Raw genomic sequence first — 23,833 nt, 5'->3', positions numbered from 1 at the left:
TTTAATAAACTAACAATTCCCGTACCATACCTTCTTGTGCCAGTCGGACAGAGTGAGAACGTTGAATACTTGGATCATTCGAAGCATCAAAAACTAAGAGAAATGGAAGCATGCATGAATCAAGCAAAGTATATTGGAAGAAATTAAAAAGGATGCCGACAATTATTGATACATGCTGTTGTACTAAAACATTTAATCCAAATGCAAAGAATAATAATAATAATAAAAAAAAAACTTGTGAAATTGTGAATACAGAAACAATAACATACATTACATTTTATTAGGAACAGAACATGCGTTATTCATGCATTGAATGTGTTAGCTTCAATTTATAATCTGAAGATTGTTTAACCTTAGAACATGTGCATCCATACTAACTATTTCTTTACAAAAATTAAATTTATTTAGGCAAAATAAACAATTAGAAAAATGTGGCATTAAGTGTTTTAACAAAATAAAATGTTCTGCATTCATCTTAGTAACATTCTGAAAGAAATAAAGAAAACAGCATACAAGGTTACTTCATTTTAACTTACTAAATTACTTCAAGGGTTAAAGGAGTCTGAAACAATCCCCCATTTTAGAGAACATAGTTTTGGAATAAATAAAAGTATCTTTAATTGGAAGAGTAATGCAATATCCCAATCTTTCAAACAACCCAAGTGCAATCATATCAAACCATCATCTCACATACAAATCAGTAACTTGACCTCAACTCTTTTAAAGTTTTAATATTGACCAAATACTCCGGCATTTAACTGATAAAATGATGATTATGACTAAAGTTTCTTAATGGTAAAACCCAACCAGCCAATATTAAAAATTAACTTTGCAAACAATAAACATGTAAATCACACCATTTTTAGAAGTCAAGGAATGTTTTTTCTCCATGCAGGTAGAACAGAAGATACTGTAATTTAACCAGTAACCTAAACCACATATTTAATTAAACATTATAACTTCCCACCCCACCCTTTAATACTTGTGCCTGTGACATTATACTGGTACCCATAAGGATCAGACTGTTGAAACCCATATAAAAAAACCTTTTGAAATAAAATGATCTGATGACAGTATGGATAATAATTCTAAAAATATATATATACTGAGAACAATCCCAAGTGATTCTTTTATAAATGATCAAACAACTAAGAAATAAGCTTAAAAACTATGTTGAGGCAATATTTTAATTTTCTTACAGAATATTAAATCTATATCTGGGGTAAAAAATACTTCAAGAAGTAGCAATGTATGGTTGCATGACATCTGTGTCATAATCTACAAAAGTTCCTACTTAGGTATACTAACATTATTTAAATACATAATTAGGTTAGAGCAAAACCCTTTTTCTTTGAATTTAAACTGTATTATATGAAATACTAATACTCTTAGCGAGTATTTGTATGGCTACAAAACCTTAACAGCCCTTCAAACTTCCATTAGCTTGTTCAAGAAAAAAAGACATTAGTAAAGCCAAATTAATTTGTTGTTACAAATTTTCAGGCTAGAAACTTAATTATACACATGCATTAGAATACAAAGCAGCAGCAATTCTCATAATTACTTTCAAGCCACAACCAACAAATATTTAGCAGAGTCAGTACCACACCAGACAATGCAAAGAACATATCTCAGCAGCAATTTGTGCTACCACTGACCATCAGTGACGATTATCTGCAGCTCTGGTGTTTTCTGCTGTGAATGTTTCTGGGTGGTATCTATATCAACTCTGTGAGTGCCTAAATTACCAGAAATCAAATGGTGGAGAAAAACAAAATCAAAACTTAAGAAATAAAAAAATACAGTTGGTCAAAAACTAATAATGCATAAAGAAGCAAACATCTTACAAAAAAACAACAACAACTACATAATACCAAAAATGGTATTATCAAGAATACAATTTAAGATAACCATGTGATACTTTGTTAAAAACAACAAATCTTAATCCAATCAAGAGTATATACAGAACTGCAGCAAACCAATTTATTTTCCTAGATTGAATAACATCAAAATACAATTAAAAAATAAATAAATTCAATTTTAAAGTAAAAACAAACCTACCTTCATCTTCAGAGACAGGGGTAGTGGGAGAATGAGGTGGTGATCTTGAGTCTGCAGGGGTCGTCACAACTGGTTGTTGATGTTCTGGTTCTGCCACTGGTTCTATCAATAGATGTTTGATTTCTTCTGGTATTTCTTCCTCCACTGAAGACAAGTGTAGGTAATGAAACTCAATAAACTATAATTATACTTATTTCTCTCAAGCTGAATGAATATCTAGATTGTAAATTTCCTCATGAAAGTAAAAATTATATCCTGGATTCATCATTTTTTTTTTTGTAAGAGACTAATTTTTGTATTTCATATTTAAACTTCACCATTTAAATAAAACATGTCAACAATAATTAATAAACTGTAAAGTTGAATGAATCTCAAGATTAAACTATCCTTTAACACTAATTTACATCAAAGTTGTATAAACATATTAGAAGAAACAAAATATTAAAGAATTATTGAAATGAACACAAATTAACTGTTCTGTATGACTATCTTTCAAGTAAGAAGTTAATTTTTTTTCCCTTAAAGTTTCTCCTACTAATTTTAAACTATGAAATGACCAGCTAGGGTGACAGTACTAAAAACTTTCATTCTTTTCACAAAGATACTTGAAATTTAATTCACACAGACAAAAACAACAAAGGCATGAGCCTGATGCAAACTGAAGGATAATAAAAGGCATTAAAACACTTATTTAATGATGGAGGTCACCAAGCTGGATATTTCAACCATATTCATAATGCAACTCAGGTTTAAATGCAACATTGAAACATCTGCATTTCAAGCTCAAAAAACTGTTCTCATAACACAATGACAGGAAAAACAAAAATCCCAAAGACTTAAGTAATCTTTTATATAAAGAAATTAATATTAAAGATTAATAAACACTTATATTAGTGCGTGCGTGTGCATATCTTAATCTTCCTAGGTTACTTCATGTCACACAAGGCCAAAATGATTCATTTGGTAACAAACTCATTACTGAACCTGGGTTGTTTTTACACAACTGTTCTTTACTACAGTTACAATTCCATTTTGTTTTCCTTAATTTGTTGAACATTTCTCACTTTTGCCTTAAATAAGAACTACATCATTATTTTCCTTTTTCAATTACACTGTTGTCTAGAATTTTGACACTGGGAACAAATAACTTCTATCAGTATCTTATACCTAGTTCTCCCTTTTGTTTCTTCTCAACAATCCTATGGTATTCTTCCAGCTCCTGATCTGTGATGTTATCAAATGGATTCTTTGCATATGCAGTCTTATAAACCATGGCATTGTGTTGGAATTCTCGCTGGATGATTCCCTTGGATGCAGCTCCAACTAATATCACCTGATCACCAGTACCACTAATCCTGGCATCCTGGGGTCACAAAGAACCAGAACACTGCATTAATTGAACCAAATTTACAGTATGAAAGGTTGCACTGAATGTCCTTCATATACAAAACATTAAAGGATTTTATAACGGTTAACTAATTAACCATTAAATTATTTTTCATAACCATGTTTACATGAGAAAGCATTATAAAATGAAAATAAATAACATTAGTTAAGTACACCTACATTTATCAAATGTAAGGTAATGTTATTGTGCCTTGTATAAATTAAACAGGTGATATTATACTTAAGTTTTCAAAATGGTTAATCCTAACTTTCAACATTAATCACAGAAACCTTTGTCAACATAATTTAGTAAAATTGTGTAAATATCTTAATATAATTTATAATAATAATCCTTTAAAAAAAAAAAAATCAAGCTTACATTGACCACGGTAGGAACAGTAATGAGAGTCCATACTTGCCTAATATTTAACATGAAACCAGTACCTGCAGATTTTTAGCCTCCTCCCAGGAGACTCCTTCAAGAATGTGAGATTGTGGTCCAGCTGTTATTGTAGACTTCATTCTATTTGCTTTTATCTAAAATGAAAAATTATGGAAAACATTTTTTTAAATAAAAAATGCATACATCCAACAAAAAACACTTTACATACAAATTATAAAACACAAAAATTCCTCTTAATATCCAAATACTCTAACCATCATCTAGAAAATATGCACTTCAGACTGCCAAACCAAGTGTTAACATTTTCATAAAAACACATAGCAAGCACAGAAACCTAGAAAGCGTAATAAAAATAATTCTAACCAATAATTTAATTTCCAATGAAATAATGCAACTAAAAGTAACCTAAGACTCACCTCTTTCTGTTTCTGTTTAAATTCTTTTGGATCACCAGTATTCTTGGGTAGAAACTGATGAGTACTCTCTATTTTTATAGAAGAACTATGGGATGGAGATCCTTCCTGTACCCACTGTCAAAAGAGAGGTGTGGAAAAATCATTTATATATATATATGTTAGTTTTATATATAAAATAACAGTGCATTAGGGCTATACTAGCCCTACTTCAAATATTCTTGGAAAAGTTTATAAGCATTAACTAATCTCAAAAAACTTAACAGTATCAAACATATTTTAAGATTACCCAAAAATAATTTGTTACAATTTTTATAGAAAAGGTTAGACAAGCATAGTCCCATCACTTAATGTGAAAAAGGTAGTAAAAATAAAAGATTATATGTATTGTATAAATACACTTTTACTGTAACAAGTAGCTAAGATCATGTATTAATAATATTAGCAGAAACACCTGCCCTCCAAGCCAACCAGTATAACTTCTACTTCCTGCAGAAGTAGTAAATGGGCCTGCAGCCTTTTCCAGAATTATCATCTGACAGTTCTACAACTGTGTACTGATACTTGACATTCAATAATGTTCACCATCCACAAGAAAAAAATAGACATTTTAGCATAAAAATGAGCTATTATCACAGCATTACATTGCAGAGTAGATTTTATCAAAAGTACTTCTTTGTAGAAGCAGTTATCAATAAAAGTGTCTTGCTTTTTTGTTGCAGTAATAAAATTTTCATTAAAAGAAAAATATACAAGTTTGTTTTTGATTGTTTTGTTTAAAACTTACTACTGTAATTTGTTTATTGGTTAAATCAAACATTTTTGTGTAAGTTCCAATTGTTTTATTTATTGCTCAGCCATTGCTAGTTATAAAAATATTACCCAGTTATGAGTGGTGTGAAAGTTCAAGATCCAACTTTTGTATGTATACATCACAAAACTAAAACTACAAGTCTCACGGCTTAACAGAGATTAGGAGCAGCAGGTGCAAAAAAACTCTGAAAGCCTAAATCCTAGAACTGATTAAGAGAAAGGCTTGTGCAGAGATATAAACCTAAAAATATCACATAATTATCTTTGATCATTTTTTAAAATTTACATTTCAGAATGTTTAGCAGTAATGACAAACAAACAGCCAGCAGACTTAGCTATTCACATACACCGTGCACAATATCATTTAGGAGAAAGTTCAATGGATCAAAAAAGGCAAACTTGAAACAGTGTGAAAACTTGCTTTAGGTGTTGCCGAGACTGCTTACAACCTGGAATTTGAGGAGCTGAGAGTATTCAGATAAGAATTTGCAGAGAATTAACTTCCAATGGAACATTTTCTCAGACGTATGCGAAACATCAATAACTGCACTGTTCTACAGAAACTGGTTCAGATAAAAAAATTACAAAGACAATATAGGGAGCAATGCAGATAGCAAAGCCTACACAAAACACATTCTCTTTCTTATGGAACAATGACCACTCAACTCTTTCGAGAAGAGCTTCCATCCTTGTAAATCTTCTCTTACAATCCCTAAAACATTTAAGGAATCCTCATTGCTGTTCTATGCAATTCAGCAAATAAAACTTACTGACAATAGAATTCAGAACTTATTATAAAAACTACTTCTCTGGCTAATCTTAATTCAACACAAGTTGCACATGTAATAATGAATTACTAAAGTAAACTTCAACATTTTAATAAAATCACATTTAGTTCCAATCTGAACAATACAACACCTCATGCAATATGGGCTAAAGAACCAAGACAGAGAACCCAAGGTCCATGAGTAGCTAAACCCAAATTCATAGCTTTTGACAACATAGAAGGCAAATCACCAACTACATAGCTTCTGATAAACAAACAGCTGAAGTGAGTGTCACTTCCATAACGTTCCCATAATTAAAAGCTAGAACCATGCTTCTTGGTATATTTCCGACTCAAACCTTGGACCTTCTGATCTAGAGCTCAAAATGCTAGCAGTAACAATAGTACCAATTCACAGGTGTATTTGCTAAACATGCAGGTCAGAATCAAACAGGCAAAATTAACTGATAAAAGTTAAAGACAAAAGAAAAATTAAAAACTTTAAATTAGCTTACTGAATCATTGTCCCTATTCCCATCCACTTCTACCCACTGTGAAAACAAAACAAGCAAACAATTATTACAAAAACAAAACATTTTAATGATGAAAAAAAATTAAAATTATTTGCACAAACTTTATTTAAAGTTTGTGTCAGTTTTGTTTTTTTTTGGTCAGACATTAGTTTTAAATGAGCATACTTAATCCAAGAGGTTAAATAACCTCACATACAGATGTTAAGGAATAATCTTTAACAACAATTAAATCTCGAGCAAAACCAAAACAAGTGGTGAATTTGTTACATAAATGCAAAAAGAAATTGAAATTTACAGTTAATCAACTACTTTCAACTACATTGTTCTAGGATTTGTTTATTTAGAGGAGGGTGGGTTTAAATATTTACAATGTTCCATCTAACCACACAACAAGCAGACTTAGTCTAACAGCTCAAGCTGATGCAAAAATGAGTTACAAATCTATCTTTTTGTTACTTCCTTGCAAACACAAACACACAGTTGAAACTTTTGTTGATAAATTTTGTTACATGAATATTAAAAAAATGCAAGCTACATTGCAAAAAAAATATTTATTCATGCCTTTTTAATGAAAGACAAATGCAGTTACAGAAACAAATTCATTGATGGAACTGTACTGAAATTACAACATGAACAAAAAGATAATACACTGCTGGCCAAAATCTTAAGGCCAATGAACATAAAGAAAAAATATGCATTCTGTATTGTTAGACTCAACCACTTATTTCAGTAGAGCTTTGAAAGATGAAAATAAGAAATAGGAAAATAAAAATAAGCATTTTTAGCATTTAATAAGGAAAATGTGAACACTATGAAATTAGTGTAAATACTAGCTGGTCAAAAGTTTAAGACCATACCATAAATAAGTCCTAAACAGGGTAGGAAATGCCCAACAAGAGATCTCAGTAGTGAGTTGCATGGCTATCATTGTGAATAACTGCAAACATTCGTTTTGGCGTGGTCGGCATAAGTGTTTACAGAAGACTGGCTGGAATGTTATTCCAAGTGGTGAAGATGGCTTCACAAAGATCATGCACTGTTTGGAATTGATGTCCATTTCTACAGACTTCCCCTTACCATCACCCCCAAATATTTTCAATGGGATTCAGTTCAGGCAAACACGCTGGATGGTCCAAAATAATCACGTTATTCGCCATGAAAAAGTCCTTTGTCCTGCAGGCATTGTGGATTGCAGCATTGTCCTGCTGAAAGATCCAATCCTTTCCACACAAGCGAGGGCCTTCAGTCAGTAAGGATGCTCTCTCCAACATGCCAATGCAGCCAGCTGCTGTTTGACACCCCTGTATAACCTGAAGCTCCATTGTTCCATGGAAGGGGAAAGCACCCCAGATCATGATGGAACTTCCTCTATTGTATCGTGTAGAAAAGGACTCTGGTGGGATATCCTTATCGTGCCAGTAAGATTGGAAGCCATCTTGACCATCCAGGTTAAATTTTTTCTCAGAAAACAAAACTACTTTTCTTCCACTTTTCCACATCCCATGTTTGGTGCTTCTCAGCAAAGTTTAATTGAGCTATTTCGTGGTGTGGAAGGAGGCGTGGCCTTTGAAGACGTTTATGGTTTTTAAAGCCTTTCTCTCGTAGATGCCATCTTATTATTCTTGAGCTGCATTCTGCACCCATAAGGGCCTTAATCTGGTTCAACAATCAGTTGGTGTCTTGCCGGACGACACGACAAATTCTCCTGCTCAACTCTGGCGAAATTTTCTTGGGCCAACCACTTGAAATCCTTGTTCCGGGTCTTTTAATGAATTAGCAACAGCAGTTTTACTACACCCAATCTCACCAGCAATGGCACGTTGAGAGAGACCTTGCTTTTGCAGCTCAACAATTCTGCCATGTTCAAACACTGCCAACTTTTCAGTCTTTGCCATGTTTTTACCCAATGTAACAGGAGATATCAGTGGAAGATGTTGACAATGCTAATGCTTGAACACAAATTACTAAATTTCGTTACGTGTTTACCAATTAATGCTTCATTTCAGTTTGGTCTTAAACTTTTGACCAGTAAGTATTTAGGTTAATTTCATAGTGTTCACATTTTCCCTATTAAATGCTAAACATTTTTTTTCCCTTTTCTTATTTTCATCTTTCAAAGCTATACTCAAATAAGTGGTTGAATTTAACAACACAAAACGCATATTTTTCCTTCATGTTAATTGGCCTTATGATTTTGCCCATCAGTGTATATCTTAATGAATGACTATACATCATGGATCCTACTCCCAAACAATGTCTTGTTGGTTTGATCACACAAAGCTCATATTCCATAATTATAAAAGTGATTAATAACTTAGTGTCGGTAAACTCAAACTATTTGTGCTACACTAAATATAAATGTTCCTTCAGCTCTTGTTTTTACTCAAAAACATTTAAATCTAAGTTTTCAACAGGTTTAATATAGTTCATTGACAAGAACATGAGCATACGTAAAAGCTGCAGAAATAATGTTATTTTGACAGTCATTTTTCTACAAAAATTAAACTCAGAGGGATTTGTTTTGAAAGCAAAGATAATTACAAAGCAAGCCTTCAAAATGTAAATTATAGTGCCAAAATTACATTTGTCCTGTGTCTGATTGCAAATGCAGAGGAAGATCACCGATGCACTTTTAACAAAACCTTATTTAACAAGCTCAGTACCAACTTTAACTACAGGTTTAAACTGTCCAACCTGAACAATCTGTATATCATTTTAACTGGTCAAAACTCTTTGCTTTATAATATTAATCAGACATTAAATCCTATACATAGAAAGGCACATTTCTGTAACTCCTTTATGGCATTATTTCTAAACATAATCAGCTTTGTTTTATGATTTAAATATTCCAGTACAATACCTTTGTTATTTTTTTGGGATCACTTGTGCCAGTTTCCAAAATTTCAACTTTCTGATACACATTGGGTGAGTTAATCCAACACAGTTTATCTTGGGTTTTCTTTCCTTCCAATAACTTCTTTAATGGACTGTAAAATCACACATGCAAATAAAACAAAAAGACAGATGTACAGATACACATTTATTGTGAATTCATTCACAACTATAATGGTTAAGTGCAACAGTTTTCTTGGTGTCCGATATGTTTAAAGAAAGACATGGAACTGGAAATAATCAATTTTCATCCAGAATCATATCAGAAGAAATCTTTAATCCAACAAAAGACTTCTGTATAATACAATTTGAAGTTTGTTATACTAACTTTATTTAGGTAAATTTGAGAATTTTAATGTTTATATTTCTTTTTGTGAGGCAAAACCTATAACTCAGTGATAAGGAAAAAAAAAAAATCACTCATACTAGTAAATTACAGTTGTCTAGATCATTCTAATTTTAAAACCATGCACATGATGTAATGTAAAAAAACAACAACAAAAAAAACATGCTTGATGTTGTTAAAATTGAATCAAGTTTGTTGTAGAATCTGTTACTCAAAGCATCTTCATGTTGCCAGTTAGCTTAAAAATTTAATTTTATTCCAATCACATGTCAAATTATGATAGGAAGAAGCAAACTGAACTTAATATAACTATTCACAAAACACAAGAATCATATTTTATACAGTTCATACAAAGTTCTGTATTCTTGCTTACAAATGCTACAAAATGGGGTTCCTACCTGACAGCACTATCAATCCACCACCAAGAGTGACAAGCGACCCAGTTACACTATTAAGCTACAACCAAGACCTCATATTTCATGTATTTTGTGTCAAAGGCTACACTTAATACCATACACCAGTATCTGTACTTAATAAATGGGTAATTTGACAGAATACAACATGATGGTTTATTTTAACCAAATGAAAAAAAGACATCTTAATTCTAGCCTAGAAAATTATACAAAACTGGATCAGTAGAGCAAATTACTATTAATGCACAAAGTTGATTCACTTTTGTTGTTACCTATTAAAACATTCTGATCCTATTAAGTTATTACTGTAATACAAAATAAACATGTCACATATAGAACTGAGAAATTCATAATCATATGTTAATGATACCATCTACGCAAATGGCTGAATACAAACATATAGCACAACACTTTCTGATAGTCTGGCACACAGTGTAATAAAAACAATAACAAAACCTCAAATAAAGTAAATTAAAGTAATTTAAATTTTACAAAAATTGCACTGAAAATTAAATGGCTGGAATAAAGTCACTTTAGACAATAACAACATTCAATAATTAAAAATGTACAGTATACAAACGTAATGTTAGTCCATGTTTATTTACAAAGCACCATTCATATGAAAATCACATTCAGTATATACAAGCATTCTTTGTGAGTGGTAGTATTGAATTCATGCATATTAAACAATAGCATAGTAAACAAACTAGCATTTGGCAACCAGTCGAGAACACTTCTAAAAGATACCATCAACATCATAAAAACTTAAGTTACTTTAGTTGACAATTTTTATACCTATGGAAATAACTAAAAAAAAATAAAAGTTTACTGCATGACCTTGAATTACAATTTTCTATTTATCATTACACTATTTCATAATTATTAATAAACAGATACAATCTGATTTTATATTTTATGGATGTCAGATATAGATAAACATTTTATTTTCAGAATTTGTTTTTCTATAACACTAAAAATTCTCATCAAAAATAGCATGGTGCACTAAAGTGCAAGTTCCTACATGCCAAATTTTTACATAAACTTCAAACAATAAATTAGAACTTGTTATAAGCCATATGGGTGTAAAACAAAAAATGCGACACTCATACCTTAACCATTTCTCCTCTTCCAAAAACTGAGCTAATGACGATGCTGCTGGTGGTATTTCTACATCATTTTTGGTTCTTGGAGCTTCTGACCTCAACAATGGGTGTCTGTAACTGTAACCACTTCTGAATCCCTAAGATCACAATTTTTATTCTGAAGATTTGTCATAGGGGAAAGACTAAAGTTTCTGCTACTCATTTATTTAGTATCTTCCCAGAAGGAGTTAATTATATATCAAAGAAGTATTTAACAAAACAGAAGAAACTACTCAGTAAAAATTTTTTTCTTCTCATAATAAAACACAAGGAATTAAACATTATGGAGAGGAACACCTAATATCAAAAGCTCAAAGACAAAAAGATCTTACAGCATTATCTAACATCCTCATTTGGGCCTCAAACTCCAAATCCCAAAATCTGGCTTTCTTTGGTTTCTCTTTAGGCTCTGCTCTCTCCTTTTCTTCATCACCATTCAAGGCATCATCTGGTTTACCCTGCACCTGCTGACCACCAGATCTAACCATGACTCTCACCTTTTGTTGGGCTTCTTCAGACATAACCTGGATATTTTCTATGCCTAAAGGCATAAGACGAACCTACAAAAGATGAAGTCAAAATTTACAATGGAATAATAACAATACAATAAAAAAACAACACAAACAATAAGATCAGTATCAATTTCACTGAATAACCTGAGAAAGACCATTTCATTTAAAATAAGAACAAAGAGTATAAAAACAAACAGAAGTACTGAATACTTTCACTTAACATCAATTTTAATCACATGTAGTTTAATTTATTTATGTAAAATAATTCTCCAGAATTTTACTTTGCTTTACACTTATCCAGTAGAACCTAACAAAGCTCTATGGTTTATGTTTATTAAGATCACTTCCACATATTATTTATTTCAATTTAAAACAAAAAAGAAAGATGTCAAGAAAACACTTTTGTCACTTCAAGCTAACACTTTCTAAAGGAAAGTACAGGACACCAATAACACAAAATAAGTTACCTAAATATAACTTATCAATACATCACTATCCAACTAAACCAATCCAAACCTTGTTAAAGATTAATATAAAACTGTTTACAGCTTTAGTGACAGAAAATCACAATTTTTTTGACTTAAACCAAGTAATAATGTTTAAGATTCTAAGGCTGTGTTTTTTTAATTTAAACAAATTATTATACTATCCTCATTACATGGACTGTTAGAAACACTTAAATTTTTACCATTTCCTGCTACTGTGTAAAAGTTTTCATTAATTAGTGGTTTACATACCTGTGTTTTACAAGCTGCTACAACATTGCGTAGCTGGAAAAAAGCTTCCTCAAGTGATTCACCACAAACAACAACTCCATGATTCCTCAGGAACATAACCTGTGGAATGAAGAATTACATCTGTCATTATTTTTGTAATCAAAATGTTTTATGATAAATGTGATGGAAAATTTTATGTTATTCCACCAATGGTGTTAAAAATAGCACAATTTATCTCGTGAATACAATAATACAGGTGCAAAGGAGCAAAAATAAAACTTATCTTGACAATTCTGGTAGATATTCAAAAGTCAAAGAAAATCAGAAAATAATTACTTTCCCTTAAACAAGAAAATATTTCACCAACACACGTTTTCTATTCAATCAATTCATGCATACAGCACATAAAATCAAGTATCACATCTTCAAAGTAGTTTCTGAGGTCCATGCAAGTAATACAAGTTACATGTGTAACAACAAAACAAAAGGCACTATGAACTATAGCAGCTTCACAAAAGTTTTAAAAAGAAAATGTTTGATGAAACAACAGAAATTAAAACACCTTGTTGACAGGTCCCAAGTTTCGGGCTAACGCTTCTCTTTCTGCTGGATCCACCAGTATGCCTTGATAGTTATGGTAACTGACATCACCAACAATTGCAGCTTCTTGATTAATAGGAAGGAGCCCACATTTTGTTGCTGAAACCTGAAATTAGCCATAAACAGTAATTAACTGCATAGGCATACAATTACGACAGAAAGTATTCATACCCCTGCATCCCTAGTAGTTTTTGCTCATAACTTAAAGTATCATGATTAGGCTAATAAATAGCATAATATATTATAAATATTATACTAACACACAGCTATATACATTTTTATGGAAATTAAACTGTTTATAAACAAATAACCAAAAATAGGAGGAGCAGAAAGTGTTCGTACAGTTTAGAACGTGTGAAAAAACTGATATTCCCATAAAAAGTTTGTTTAGTTTAGTGAATAAACTACATTATACCATTCCAGAACTAGACACTGGGTTTGTAATTATTGGAATTTAGCCAGCAAAAAATTTACTTCCGGCAATTTAGCTTCGTCTCTGTCATTATCTGCTTGGTAATCATGGCGAACAGGAAACAACTGTCCAGTAATTTAAAAAACCAAATTATTGTAAAATACAAGTCTCGTGTTTCTCTTTCCAGTATTGCTACACAAATTAATGTGCCCAATTCTACTGTTCAAAGCATAATTGCCAAATTTAAGCTTATAGGATCAACTGCTAACCTTCCTCATTCCGGACGCCCCACCAACTGCATATTTTGTCCTCCACCTTCCCTACCCTAACATTAACTGCAGTGGTTTACTCCACTGACTTTCAGATTACATCCCATCTGATTTCATAATACTAATTATTCCTATTAAATGTAGTGTCCAAAAAATAATGTAGATTTTAAATGTGAATTTTGGAAAACCCTAAAAAACTTACCACTCACTGTATTAAATTGTATAATATCTTACATTAATTACTTTAGTTAAGAAGTAAATATGCATTTAAAAAGTTCCATTACTGCTTGTAGCAACAAATACACATTATGTGTGAAGCTTTTCTTGCAATCAAAACTAATGGAAGGAGAATAAGATGTCTTGTCCACTATAATGCTCTTTCTGTTAGTTACAAACATGTCTTGTCCACTATAACACTCTTTCTGTTAGTTACAAACATAGCTAATAGCAATGTCAAAGAAAACAGACATTTCTTAAAAGATAAAGGGTACGGGAGGAGCATGTTAACGTGTAACTAATGAATCACGGTATCATGGTGAAGCAAGAAGAGGCGAACAACTTATATTATAGTTTATGACTAGCTACAAAACAGTTATAACTGGTTGAACAATATGAAACACTTATAAGGTAGGGAAAGTGTAAGTGAGAAATTATAAAACAAAGTGATGTGCATAAGTTTTGCAGACTCAAAACTTTGATATTACAAAAAATATGAATTTCAAAGTACATTTATATGCCAAGCTTATCAACATACATTACAAATGTTAAAATTCTGAATGTACCTCTGGAAAAGGTCGTCACATGTGCACTTTGACTCCCACTCACATTCAGAAGATTAACATAGAAGAAAAATACTTACTGCAACACAAGGAGGAAAGTGAATGTGAATTACAGCCCTTAGGTCTGGACGAGCAGAGTGAATGGCTGAGTGAAGCATGAAACCTGCCCGGTTAAAGCTGAAGCCACTGGAACCCTGGTCGATAACATTACCCTGCATGTCGACCTTTAGAAGTGAAGAGGCTGTGACTTCATGGTACTGGAGACCAAAGGGGTTCAGAAGAAAATGTTCTTGGTCCTGGCTAACTCGAGCCTAGCACAAAGAACACAATAAACTGAGTAACAAACTTAAATAAGTTATTTTTTTGCACTTACAACTCCAAGTTGATACTAATGGTATTATTTTAGTACAATAACTGAAAATAACCTAAACAGTGTGGATTCCCAAATGATACAATAATGTATTATAATATTTAAAATGAAAGAAAGTATATTTAATAACCTATCCTCATTACTGGGTTAATTTCTAGTTTCTCTACAAGTCATTAGCTTGCTCTGATCACAAAAGTTAATATTAATTACAAACTTATGTACAAATTTATAAATAACATCCATTTAAGATTAATAGAGCATAAATATAAGATGTTAGAAATTTTTTTTCATACTAATGGATTCGTGCAGCTCAAGAGTGGGTACACTAATGTTCACTATTCTGAAAAACATGTTTAATGAAAGAAAAACACAATTAAGGGTTAAACATTTTAGCCAAATCATCTATACAAGATGACAATGAAGTTCATTTCATAGAAACACAAGCAAACTTACTCATTTTCAGTGACAAGAAAAGATAATCTAGCAAAGTACCAACCTCCAGTTATTGGAAAAGTTAATACAACAAGTTAAATTGTGTCATGCCAAGAGCCACTCAACCATAACATATGGTAAATATGAACGTGTTTTTTAATTCTTTAAACTATGTTGCATTTTAAAATATGAATGACAGCATGATTAAATCCTAACAATTTAGCATCAAAAATCCTACTTAAAAATAAAACTTCTCAGAAACATTATTCATGCCCGATTTTCCTGACATTTAAAAACTGATTCTTGAGCTTTGTGTCCTCAACTTTTTACACATAGCTCAAAAAGCAACCTTTATAAAAAGACAGCAAATGCTTGGACAGACACAACAGCTTGCAACAAATGCAAGATAGGCAACTTGCTTTATTTTAAAGAGTTCTCATAGTTGACTATAGCTGTTAGTCACTTTAATTTTATCAATAACGTTGGAAACAGACTTCTTGGTACTCTAATATCAAACAGTTAATTTAATAATGTGCAAACTAATACAAACTTGCAAGTGTATGAAATTCTAAAAATTCATTTCATTATTTAAATAAAGAAAAAATGGTGTAAGAAATATTCAGGTAGGATCTCCAGTTTGACATTTTTAATGAAGTTTTTATCATTAAAAGGTCCAATCAAGTTTATGGGAAGGCACAATGATAAATTACATCTTAAAATCTACACACTGAAGAAAACTCTTACCGTAATATGATTGTAGATAGAATCAGACCACCCATACAGATCCACTAAACGGTAGACAGAAGCAAGTTTGTATCTTAGCATTTTCTCACCCTTGGCATAACGTAAGCTATCCACTCCTCTGATGTCATTAATAGGCAGAAGACAGCGAGCAGTATGCAGAGTAGAAGAAACACGAGATGCAGGAGGAAGTAAAAGATCTGAAACTTGTTTAAGAGCAGTTAAGCTGCTTGTGCTATATCCTTCATTCATCCGAGACTCAATTATTCTTTCAAGTTCTTCTCGGAACACCTGGCTGTGGGAAGACATTACACATGATCAAATGTAGCTTTACGTGATGACGAGAAACCCCCTTAAAGTAAAAACGTATTCTTGAAAAGGGTGGTAAGGATATCAAAATTCAGAAGGTTGAAATGTTAATGTACTTTAAAGTTTTAATATCCATACCTCCTATCTTTAGAATAAATGTAGTTTTAATATGCATTTAGAAGTATTTCATTATAAAATTGTGTAAAGTTGTTTTAAAACCATGAATATTTAAAAATAAGAGCAATTAACTTTCGACTTCGAAAGTTCATAAAACAGACTACATGTATTTTAAAAAAATACTGTTTACGTTTTACTGAATTATACTTAAAAAAAACACCAGATCATATATAAAACTAAAAACACCTACACAACCATAACAGATTAAACCAGAAAGTTTTATTAATTCACATTGTTACAATATTCAAATAGACACCCAGTTATATAGCAGTGTTCTAGTAACCTCTCCCATCTAGTACAACATATACCATCAACTGTCAGAAAAGTGAATAACTCACTAGATGAAAAAAATAAAATTTTAAAAATTCAACAATATAGTGCAGTTACCTTCACAGTAAAAAAAATGCTTTATGTGAAGCTAATGATAGCAATTAAGATAAACATCAAGGATGAACAATTGGCTCAGAACAGGAAGTTTTAATACACTACAAGAATATACTCTTCCTTAAGAAGTTCTGTAATTACAAGCCAACAGTCCTACAAAGGCTACAGAAATGTCTATCTCTGGCTTTGTTGTCATATGTATCTACAAGAAACAGTAGTAAACTAACTTTGCCTTTATTCTGGTCAATAAACAAACAATATGGGTTATTTTGTTGTTTTATTAAATCAAAACATAAGATTCTCTGATGAGATGTACAAGAGAATAATCAAACAAATAATGAAAATAATTTATTTGTCCTGAAAATACCACACAGTCCCCTGTGCTTTCTCATGTGACAGAAAACTGCCTACTTCTTTTCATAAAATTACTGGGTGTTATGCTAATATTTCAGTAATAACACGATACTTTATGTGGACAATTTTTTTTGGAGGTTTTTATTTTCAGTCAAAAAATTTACTCTTACATTAATATTAATGTCATTCACTTTTAGTTGAATGATACGTACAAGTCACAACTAATTAGTTTATACATTTATCCTAACAAAACATTAAAACAGAAAAGTCAGATAACCTATTCATAATTGTCTCTACTCTTTTTCTCCTTTCCATCTCCTTCATGTCTTGTTCGATGTCAGGTCGTCTCCATAATTGTCGTCGATATTCTGGATCCTCTGGATCATACACGTTGAACTCGCCACAAGTAGGGCCGTTAACCCTCTGCTCTACACTAGCCATTCTATTGGCCCAGGTGAACCTGGAAAAAACAATACTGGTATTTCTCTCAAACAGGATATTGGAACAATTTGTTTCCTATATTTAAAGTACCAAAATGAGCAAAATTACATACAATAATTTTTACAAGATATTTTTTAAGATCTGGTATTTTTTACATACAGGATGCAGTCCTATCTATTATACATAAAATTGGATTCACTCTGACAATAATAATGTTAAATCTAAACACTTCTTGTTATTACTAAAAACTAAAACTGAGATATGGACTTTACTAAATAGGTAACAGAGCCAATAAAATAGTTCAGTTATGTGATGCTTGAGGTTTTGAACCTAAATACATTTCCTTCTTTTCATTCAAGCATATATGTAAAACCTTTTATTTTTTCTTTAAATAATGCTTAATACTTAAATATACTTATGTGTGAAGCTGTTAGTAATGTTTAATTACAGTCACTCTCAGGCAAATGTTTTTATTACCTCTTTCACTTCTCTCATTACATAGGCTCCTTTTACACATGTATTATACTGCTTGGTTGTCATTTGTCATCTTTTTTATACAATGTAATTCAATTTGAATTTGTATTAGTTATATTTATTACTAGGTTTATTTTTAATTTGATATAGATAGGTATCTTGCTTTGTAAATTAAGCACAAAGCCACACAAATAGGCTCTGTGCTCTGTCCACCACAGATATCAAAACCCAGGTTTTAGCAATGAGTCTGCAGACATACTGCTAAGCCACTGAGAGGTAGCTTGCTTTGTTCAGAAGTTAATATTACATTGTAAAGAGCATTTCCACCAAAATGAAAATTTCCCCACTATAGAATTACTGAATACAAGTCAAGGGAAATGATAATGACACTGTATAGGTCACATATGAAGTACTGTATTCAGCCTTAAGCTTCTCACCTTACAAAACACTGAATTATGATAGGTTTCAGAGGAGGTCTATTAAAATGATATATTGGAAAGATTGTAAAATAAAGATAAGTTATGATCTCTACTCTTGTTTTATCTTGGAAAATGAGTTTAAAGAGATCTGACTGAGGGGTTTAAGACTTAATGGAACTGATAGTAAGATCAGGAGTCATCTTCAGCTAAGATAGGTTTATTTGTTCAACAGGGTGGTTGGGCTTTGGAACTTGATACATTGAAATATGGTAGATCCATGTAATTTAGGAGTTTAAGCAAAAACTTGAAAAACATTTTAATTGGATTTAAGTTGCTTAAGTGTTTAGCTTAATTTAATACATAGGGTGACCTAGATGAATAAAAAGGTCTCTGTACTTTAATGTTAGTCATATCTTAACTTATTTCATGATTAATTGAATAAGTAAACACACAAAATTAAGTAAATGTTTACTTACAGAATAACATACTAAAATCACAGTAATTTTATATCATTAAACATTTAAGTAACAAGTACACACTAATGCATTAATTATTAGTTAAATGTTAAATACATGAAAATTGTCCTCACACAAGAATGTAATAACCATCTGAAACAAAATCATGATACTGCCAATGTTTGAGGTGACAATGTGATAACTGCTTTGTAAACTTTTCTATGGAAAGGTAGGACTGCACTTTTTTATATTTCAATCACCTCTACAATAAGCTTTAAAATTTTTTTTCTCTATTTAATCAGAATTAATTACATGCACAGACTTAAAAATTGTGTATCAAAATAAACTGTGAAACAGGAGGCCACAGAATATTATCTGTCTGGTATTCACTTATTTTCTAAACAATGAGTATACTTATTATACCAGGCAGGCCTATATCCATTATTGTTAATGGAGTTTGCTTTTAATATTAGTTATTTGTACAAAAATGCATATTTGTAGTTTATACAGCATAACACGCTCACTTACATGATACAAATATAACTACTTGTTGTAACATAAAACGTTACCATAACAAATACTCACAAAGTGCACAATGTGACTGAATCGAATGGTACAGTATGCTACCACACCCTAGTACAAGTAGCAGGAGGGTAGGATATAAACACGCCGCGAGGCCTAAATTGATTGGTTAGCCTACTCGCTGTTCCAACTGGTTCTGGATAGGACAAACATTACGTATCGACCCTCATTGAACCATTTTGGGTTAAAAACTTCAATTTATACATCCTACAACAAGTGCAACCAATACAAAACTTCTATAATAAAGACTTAAATCTATTTACATTAATTAGCAGTTTTCAGATGAAAACTAGCAGTAACATTGTCGAACAAGAATGAATAATAACAAGCAACAAAAACTTATTTTAGCTAACAGCTGTTGAAACACTGAATTAACGTAGTTTTACACTTTTAAAGAAAGCAAGAATTATAATGGTGTCCGTTTCAAAAGGAATCTTGCTTTGTTTTGAAATCGCGTACATAAAGAATACAAGGCCTTGAAATAGAAGTGTACAATATAAAACGATCAAAAACCTTATATCACAAATTAATTACTTTAATAAGATATAGTTTTACTTTGTGAAAGAAAACAAAAAATTCGTTACCTTTGCTTTTCACGAGCTTAACCATTTAATTAAATGCTTTTAATTTGAAACACAAAGCTTAAATTGTTCAAAATTTGATATTGAACCAATAGAGTGAATTTATAACGCTGTTATTGTAAGTTACGTTTTGTATCTGAAGCCATTTATGAGATACAAAGGAGCTATAAAAAAGTTTATGCATAACCAACAAAAAATTAATAGTTTGACCTGAAGAAATTCCATAAAATAATACAGTACACGAATTAAGACTGGTTAAATCAATTCATAATTTTTTTTATTCTTACATAAAATGAATTACGAACACTTACAAAATTATTTTCAATAAATACTGAATTTCAATAATTAACTCCAAAGTGCAATCCTTACTTTAACAAGTTATTTAGAAGGATGTGTGCCTCTGATTTCCCCCCACAAAAAATGTGTGCAAAATTTGTACTGAAAACAAAAACAATGTTGGATATTAGTTACTCGTAAATAGTGTTAACGTTTTGGAATTACCGATATCTCTATATGGCAGTAGCATCATACATTTTGTACGTGTTTCTAAATTTACTTTAAATTTGGGTACATGTTTATCTTAATGTAGTTTCTCAGAAAAACATTTTGAAATATGCTACAATTTTTTTCCCTTTTTAAAGCTATTCCACATAAACTACAGAATACTTGCATCAAAAGATAAAGAAAAATGCTCAATTTACATCTTCAACGTCTATGAAATAAAAAGTATATTAAATAACACTAAAAGCCCCAACAAACGTTAACTATCCACGATATTGTTCGTGATTCTCTTTTTCTACAGTCTATTTAAAATGTGCAAGTTGAATGAAAGAGGTAATACCGCTACTGACTTCATTACGAAATACAATTTGCATGTAATCGTGTTGAATTGGGTAGTTATTTCTATGAATTGGCTCTCCAAAATAAACGTTTTTGTTTTGCCTTTTTTCTGTCTTGTATGAAGTTCTTCCTCTACTATTTCAGGTTTTCAAGGTTACAGACTCGTACTATATCCGTTAGATTCCTGTGCCCTAAAGGGTTGTTTCCTGTCAATGTTTGTAATTAGTTTTAATATCGAGATGAATGTATGTTGTATTATTTACTACTACAACTTCATTAAAACAAGATTTTATTGGTTTGTTTACGTAGTCTTAAAATAGTTTATAACGTTTTCATAGCACTACGATTTAGGCTTAAGCAATTTTAAAACATGGCGCAAAATAATGTACGAAGTTTATCAGTGCCGTAAAATGTTCCTTGAACGGGTTCTCTTATAGAACATAATACGATGTACAGTCCACGTAACAATGAACTATTTTTCTTACATAACGTTTGTTACACGTGTTTCACTTTTAAACTATCGTTGGCCTAATAAAGTAATAACGAAATTACATACGCATTAACTTTACTTTATTCGATCATTCACACATGGAATACTTTACTGAATTATAATTATCAGCGACATCTCAATAAATACTTCACGAACTAATTAAATACCGCACTGATTACCAATATTCACAAACAATGTATCCTTGTTTAGATAATATTTATAAAATTCACTAGAATCTTAACGGCATGCGCCCTCTAGACCAACAATGAAATAAAATCAACAACAAACCAAGAATAAATTTGACAAGCCAATTTATAAAAGTTGCAAATAAACAAACATCAGGAAGTTGATTTCAAAGAACCCTAACTGTTCATCTTTGTCATCACTGCCAGCCTCGAACTTCACATATTTTATAAACAAAGTTTTTAATGGAAGACGTATCACTTCATATAAAAATTAACACAATCAAAATCTCCGCTGTTAATTTTGTTACATGTTTAAAAACTTTAAATCACTGATCTGACAAGCCACGATATAAATGTAAGTACAAGAAAATTCAAAAGTTACAACATAGTCATACAAAGAGCATGTATGTTAATTTTGTAGGTTCCGTAAACATAGAAACGTTGATTCGACCTGCCACGTTGCCTGGAAATAAATACACTTAAAACCCGAACGACTGACAACACCCTGAAGAAGTTCGTATATTTTTTATTACAAAAACTGTTGTTTTTGTAAAAAACATAAAAAAATGCGAGTAAGGTTAGATTACGTCTAGTAAATCAGAAGATATTAACTTTCTATACCACACTTACAAAAAGCTAAAGAACCAGGACAAGCAAGAGAACTAAAAATGTTCATTTTTTGATTAACAACCTGGTCTTTCAACATATCCCGTGAAACTGGTATTTCAAGTCTTCTAATGTGGAATAAAATCAACCAACCGGCCGTAAGGTACGTTAGAAACACACAACTTGAACCCACGCTCTCACTAGAATAACCCCAAGAAATGAGTAACAACACTAAACCACGCAGGTCAAAGTGCTGTTGAAAAGTGATACTTACGTAACTATACGAGTCGAAATGAGTTATTTTCTACTAGCAGTCATACGACGCTAATACAAGCGCTACGTGAAGTACGATAGAGTGAATGGTTAATATTAAAACACGCATTTCGCAAATATATAGATGACTTTAAAATTACAAATATGACCCTTGTATCTACGGCAAAGTGTGACATTGTGGAAACAGCAATAGACTGATAGCAAGAGCAACATTTAATTACAACAGCGTTTCATGTATCGCGAGAAACAATTGCAAGAAAATTAAAGGAAAATAGGTGGCGCTATGGAAGAGACAAAGCAGGAAGCGAATCTGTAAAACATGCGTTTAGAACGCAACTCGTAGTATGGTTAGTAGCCTCTAGTAGGGTTAGTCGTACGTCGTACCAGAAGTCATGTTCACGAGAATTCCGGATCAGAAGTTATGTAGTCGTTCCCTCATTGTAAACTTTGCGATTTAGTTAACATAACTTAATAAAATAAACAAATATAAAAGGTACGCATATCAACCACCAAATTTCCTAAACATAATTTCAGAAATAATTTATTTTTACTGTTTATATATTATTTTAAGCATAAATAAATAAATGCAGTTTCACCTATCCAAACAACTGTTTGTATTGATTGGTTAATAAAAATAAAAATATGGTACAGGCCTTCCTTAAATAATAGTTCTCACATGTCAACCTTAAATACAGATCATTTTTGGACAAATAACTAGTATTACTTACAGCCTGCTTATACTCTAATAAATAGACTTTTCTCTGGCAACAAGCACAGTACTAAATACCAAGATAAACCAAATAATCTCCACATTACAAATTTGTTCTAAAAAAAATCAAACCATATAAAAAGTATGTGTTTGTGTATTTTTCTTATAGCAAAGCCACATCGGGCTATCTGCTCAGCCCACCAAGGGGAATCGAACCCCTGATTTTAGCGTTGTAAATCCGGAGACATACCGCTGTACTAGCGGAGGACATATAAAAGTAATATGGAACTAAGTTAAGCTATATTTTATTACCTGTGGCATTATGTCTAGTTCTATTTTCAGGATTTCTGCACCCACTCTTAGAGTTGGAAAACGTACAGTTTAACGAGAATCCTTTAATTATTTTCAGCTCTAAATTCCTTTAAAAATACAAATTATCTTTAAAATATGAGTAATATGCTACAGTATTTCCAACTTATTGGGAGATAAATACTTAAACTTGTTGAAATCAATTGTTTTTAACCCAAGGGTTCAATTTTGGAATAACAACCACAA

At 31.5% G+C, this 23,833-nt stretch overlaps 1 protein-coding gene across 39 annotated transcripts in view; it reads right to left on the bottom strand.

Annotated features, from left to right (window-relative positions):
- LOC143256083 (protein hu-li tai shao-like) overlaps positions 1 to 23,833 on the bottom strand; it is a 53,587-nt gene that overhangs the window by 10,002 nt on the left and 19,752 nt on the right. For 5 of the 39 annotated variants that reach the window (XM_076512767.1, XM_076512779.1, XM_076512765.1 and 2 more), the window contains exons 2-16: positions 17,501 to 17,683; positions 16,003 to 16,294; positions 14,537 to 14,767; positions 12,959 to 13,102; positions 12,418 to 12,516; positions 11,501 to 11,728; positions 11,136 to 11,266; positions 9,236 to 9,362; positions 6,358 to 6,393; positions 4,267 to 4,380; positions 3,892 to 3,984; positions 3,229 to 3,424; positions 2,062 to 2,205; positions 1,659 to 1,739; positions 31 to 93 (exon numbers count right to left, since the gene is read on the bottom strand). In XM_076512767.1, the coding sequence (XP_076368882.1) occupies positions 31 to 93; positions 1,659 to 1,739; positions 2,062 to 2,205; positions 3,229 to 3,424; positions 3,892 to 3,984; positions 4,267 to 4,380; positions 6,358 to 6,393; positions 9,236 to 9,362; positions 11,136 to 11,266; positions 11,501 to 11,728; positions 12,418 to 12,516; positions 12,959 to 13,102; positions 14,537 to 14,767; positions 16,003 to 16,294; positions 17,501 to 17,664 (2,143 nt within the window). In that variant the 5' untranslated portion in view covers positions 17,665 to 17,683. The other 34 variants (XM_076512782.1, XM_076512797.1, XM_076512786.1 and 31 more) reach the window with 21 other exon arrangements.

Source organism: Tachypleus tridentatus, chromosome 7 (assembly GCF_004210375.1).
Source record: "Tachypleus tridentatus isolate NWPU-2018 chromosome 7, ASM421037v1, whole genome shotgun sequence".
Lineage (NCBI taxonomy): Eukaryota > Metazoa > Arthropoda > Merostomata > Xiphosura > Limulidae > Tachypleus > Tachypleus tridentatus.
Note: the sequence above shows the minus strand (reverse complement) of the source record. Positions and strands in the feature narration are given on the sequence as shown.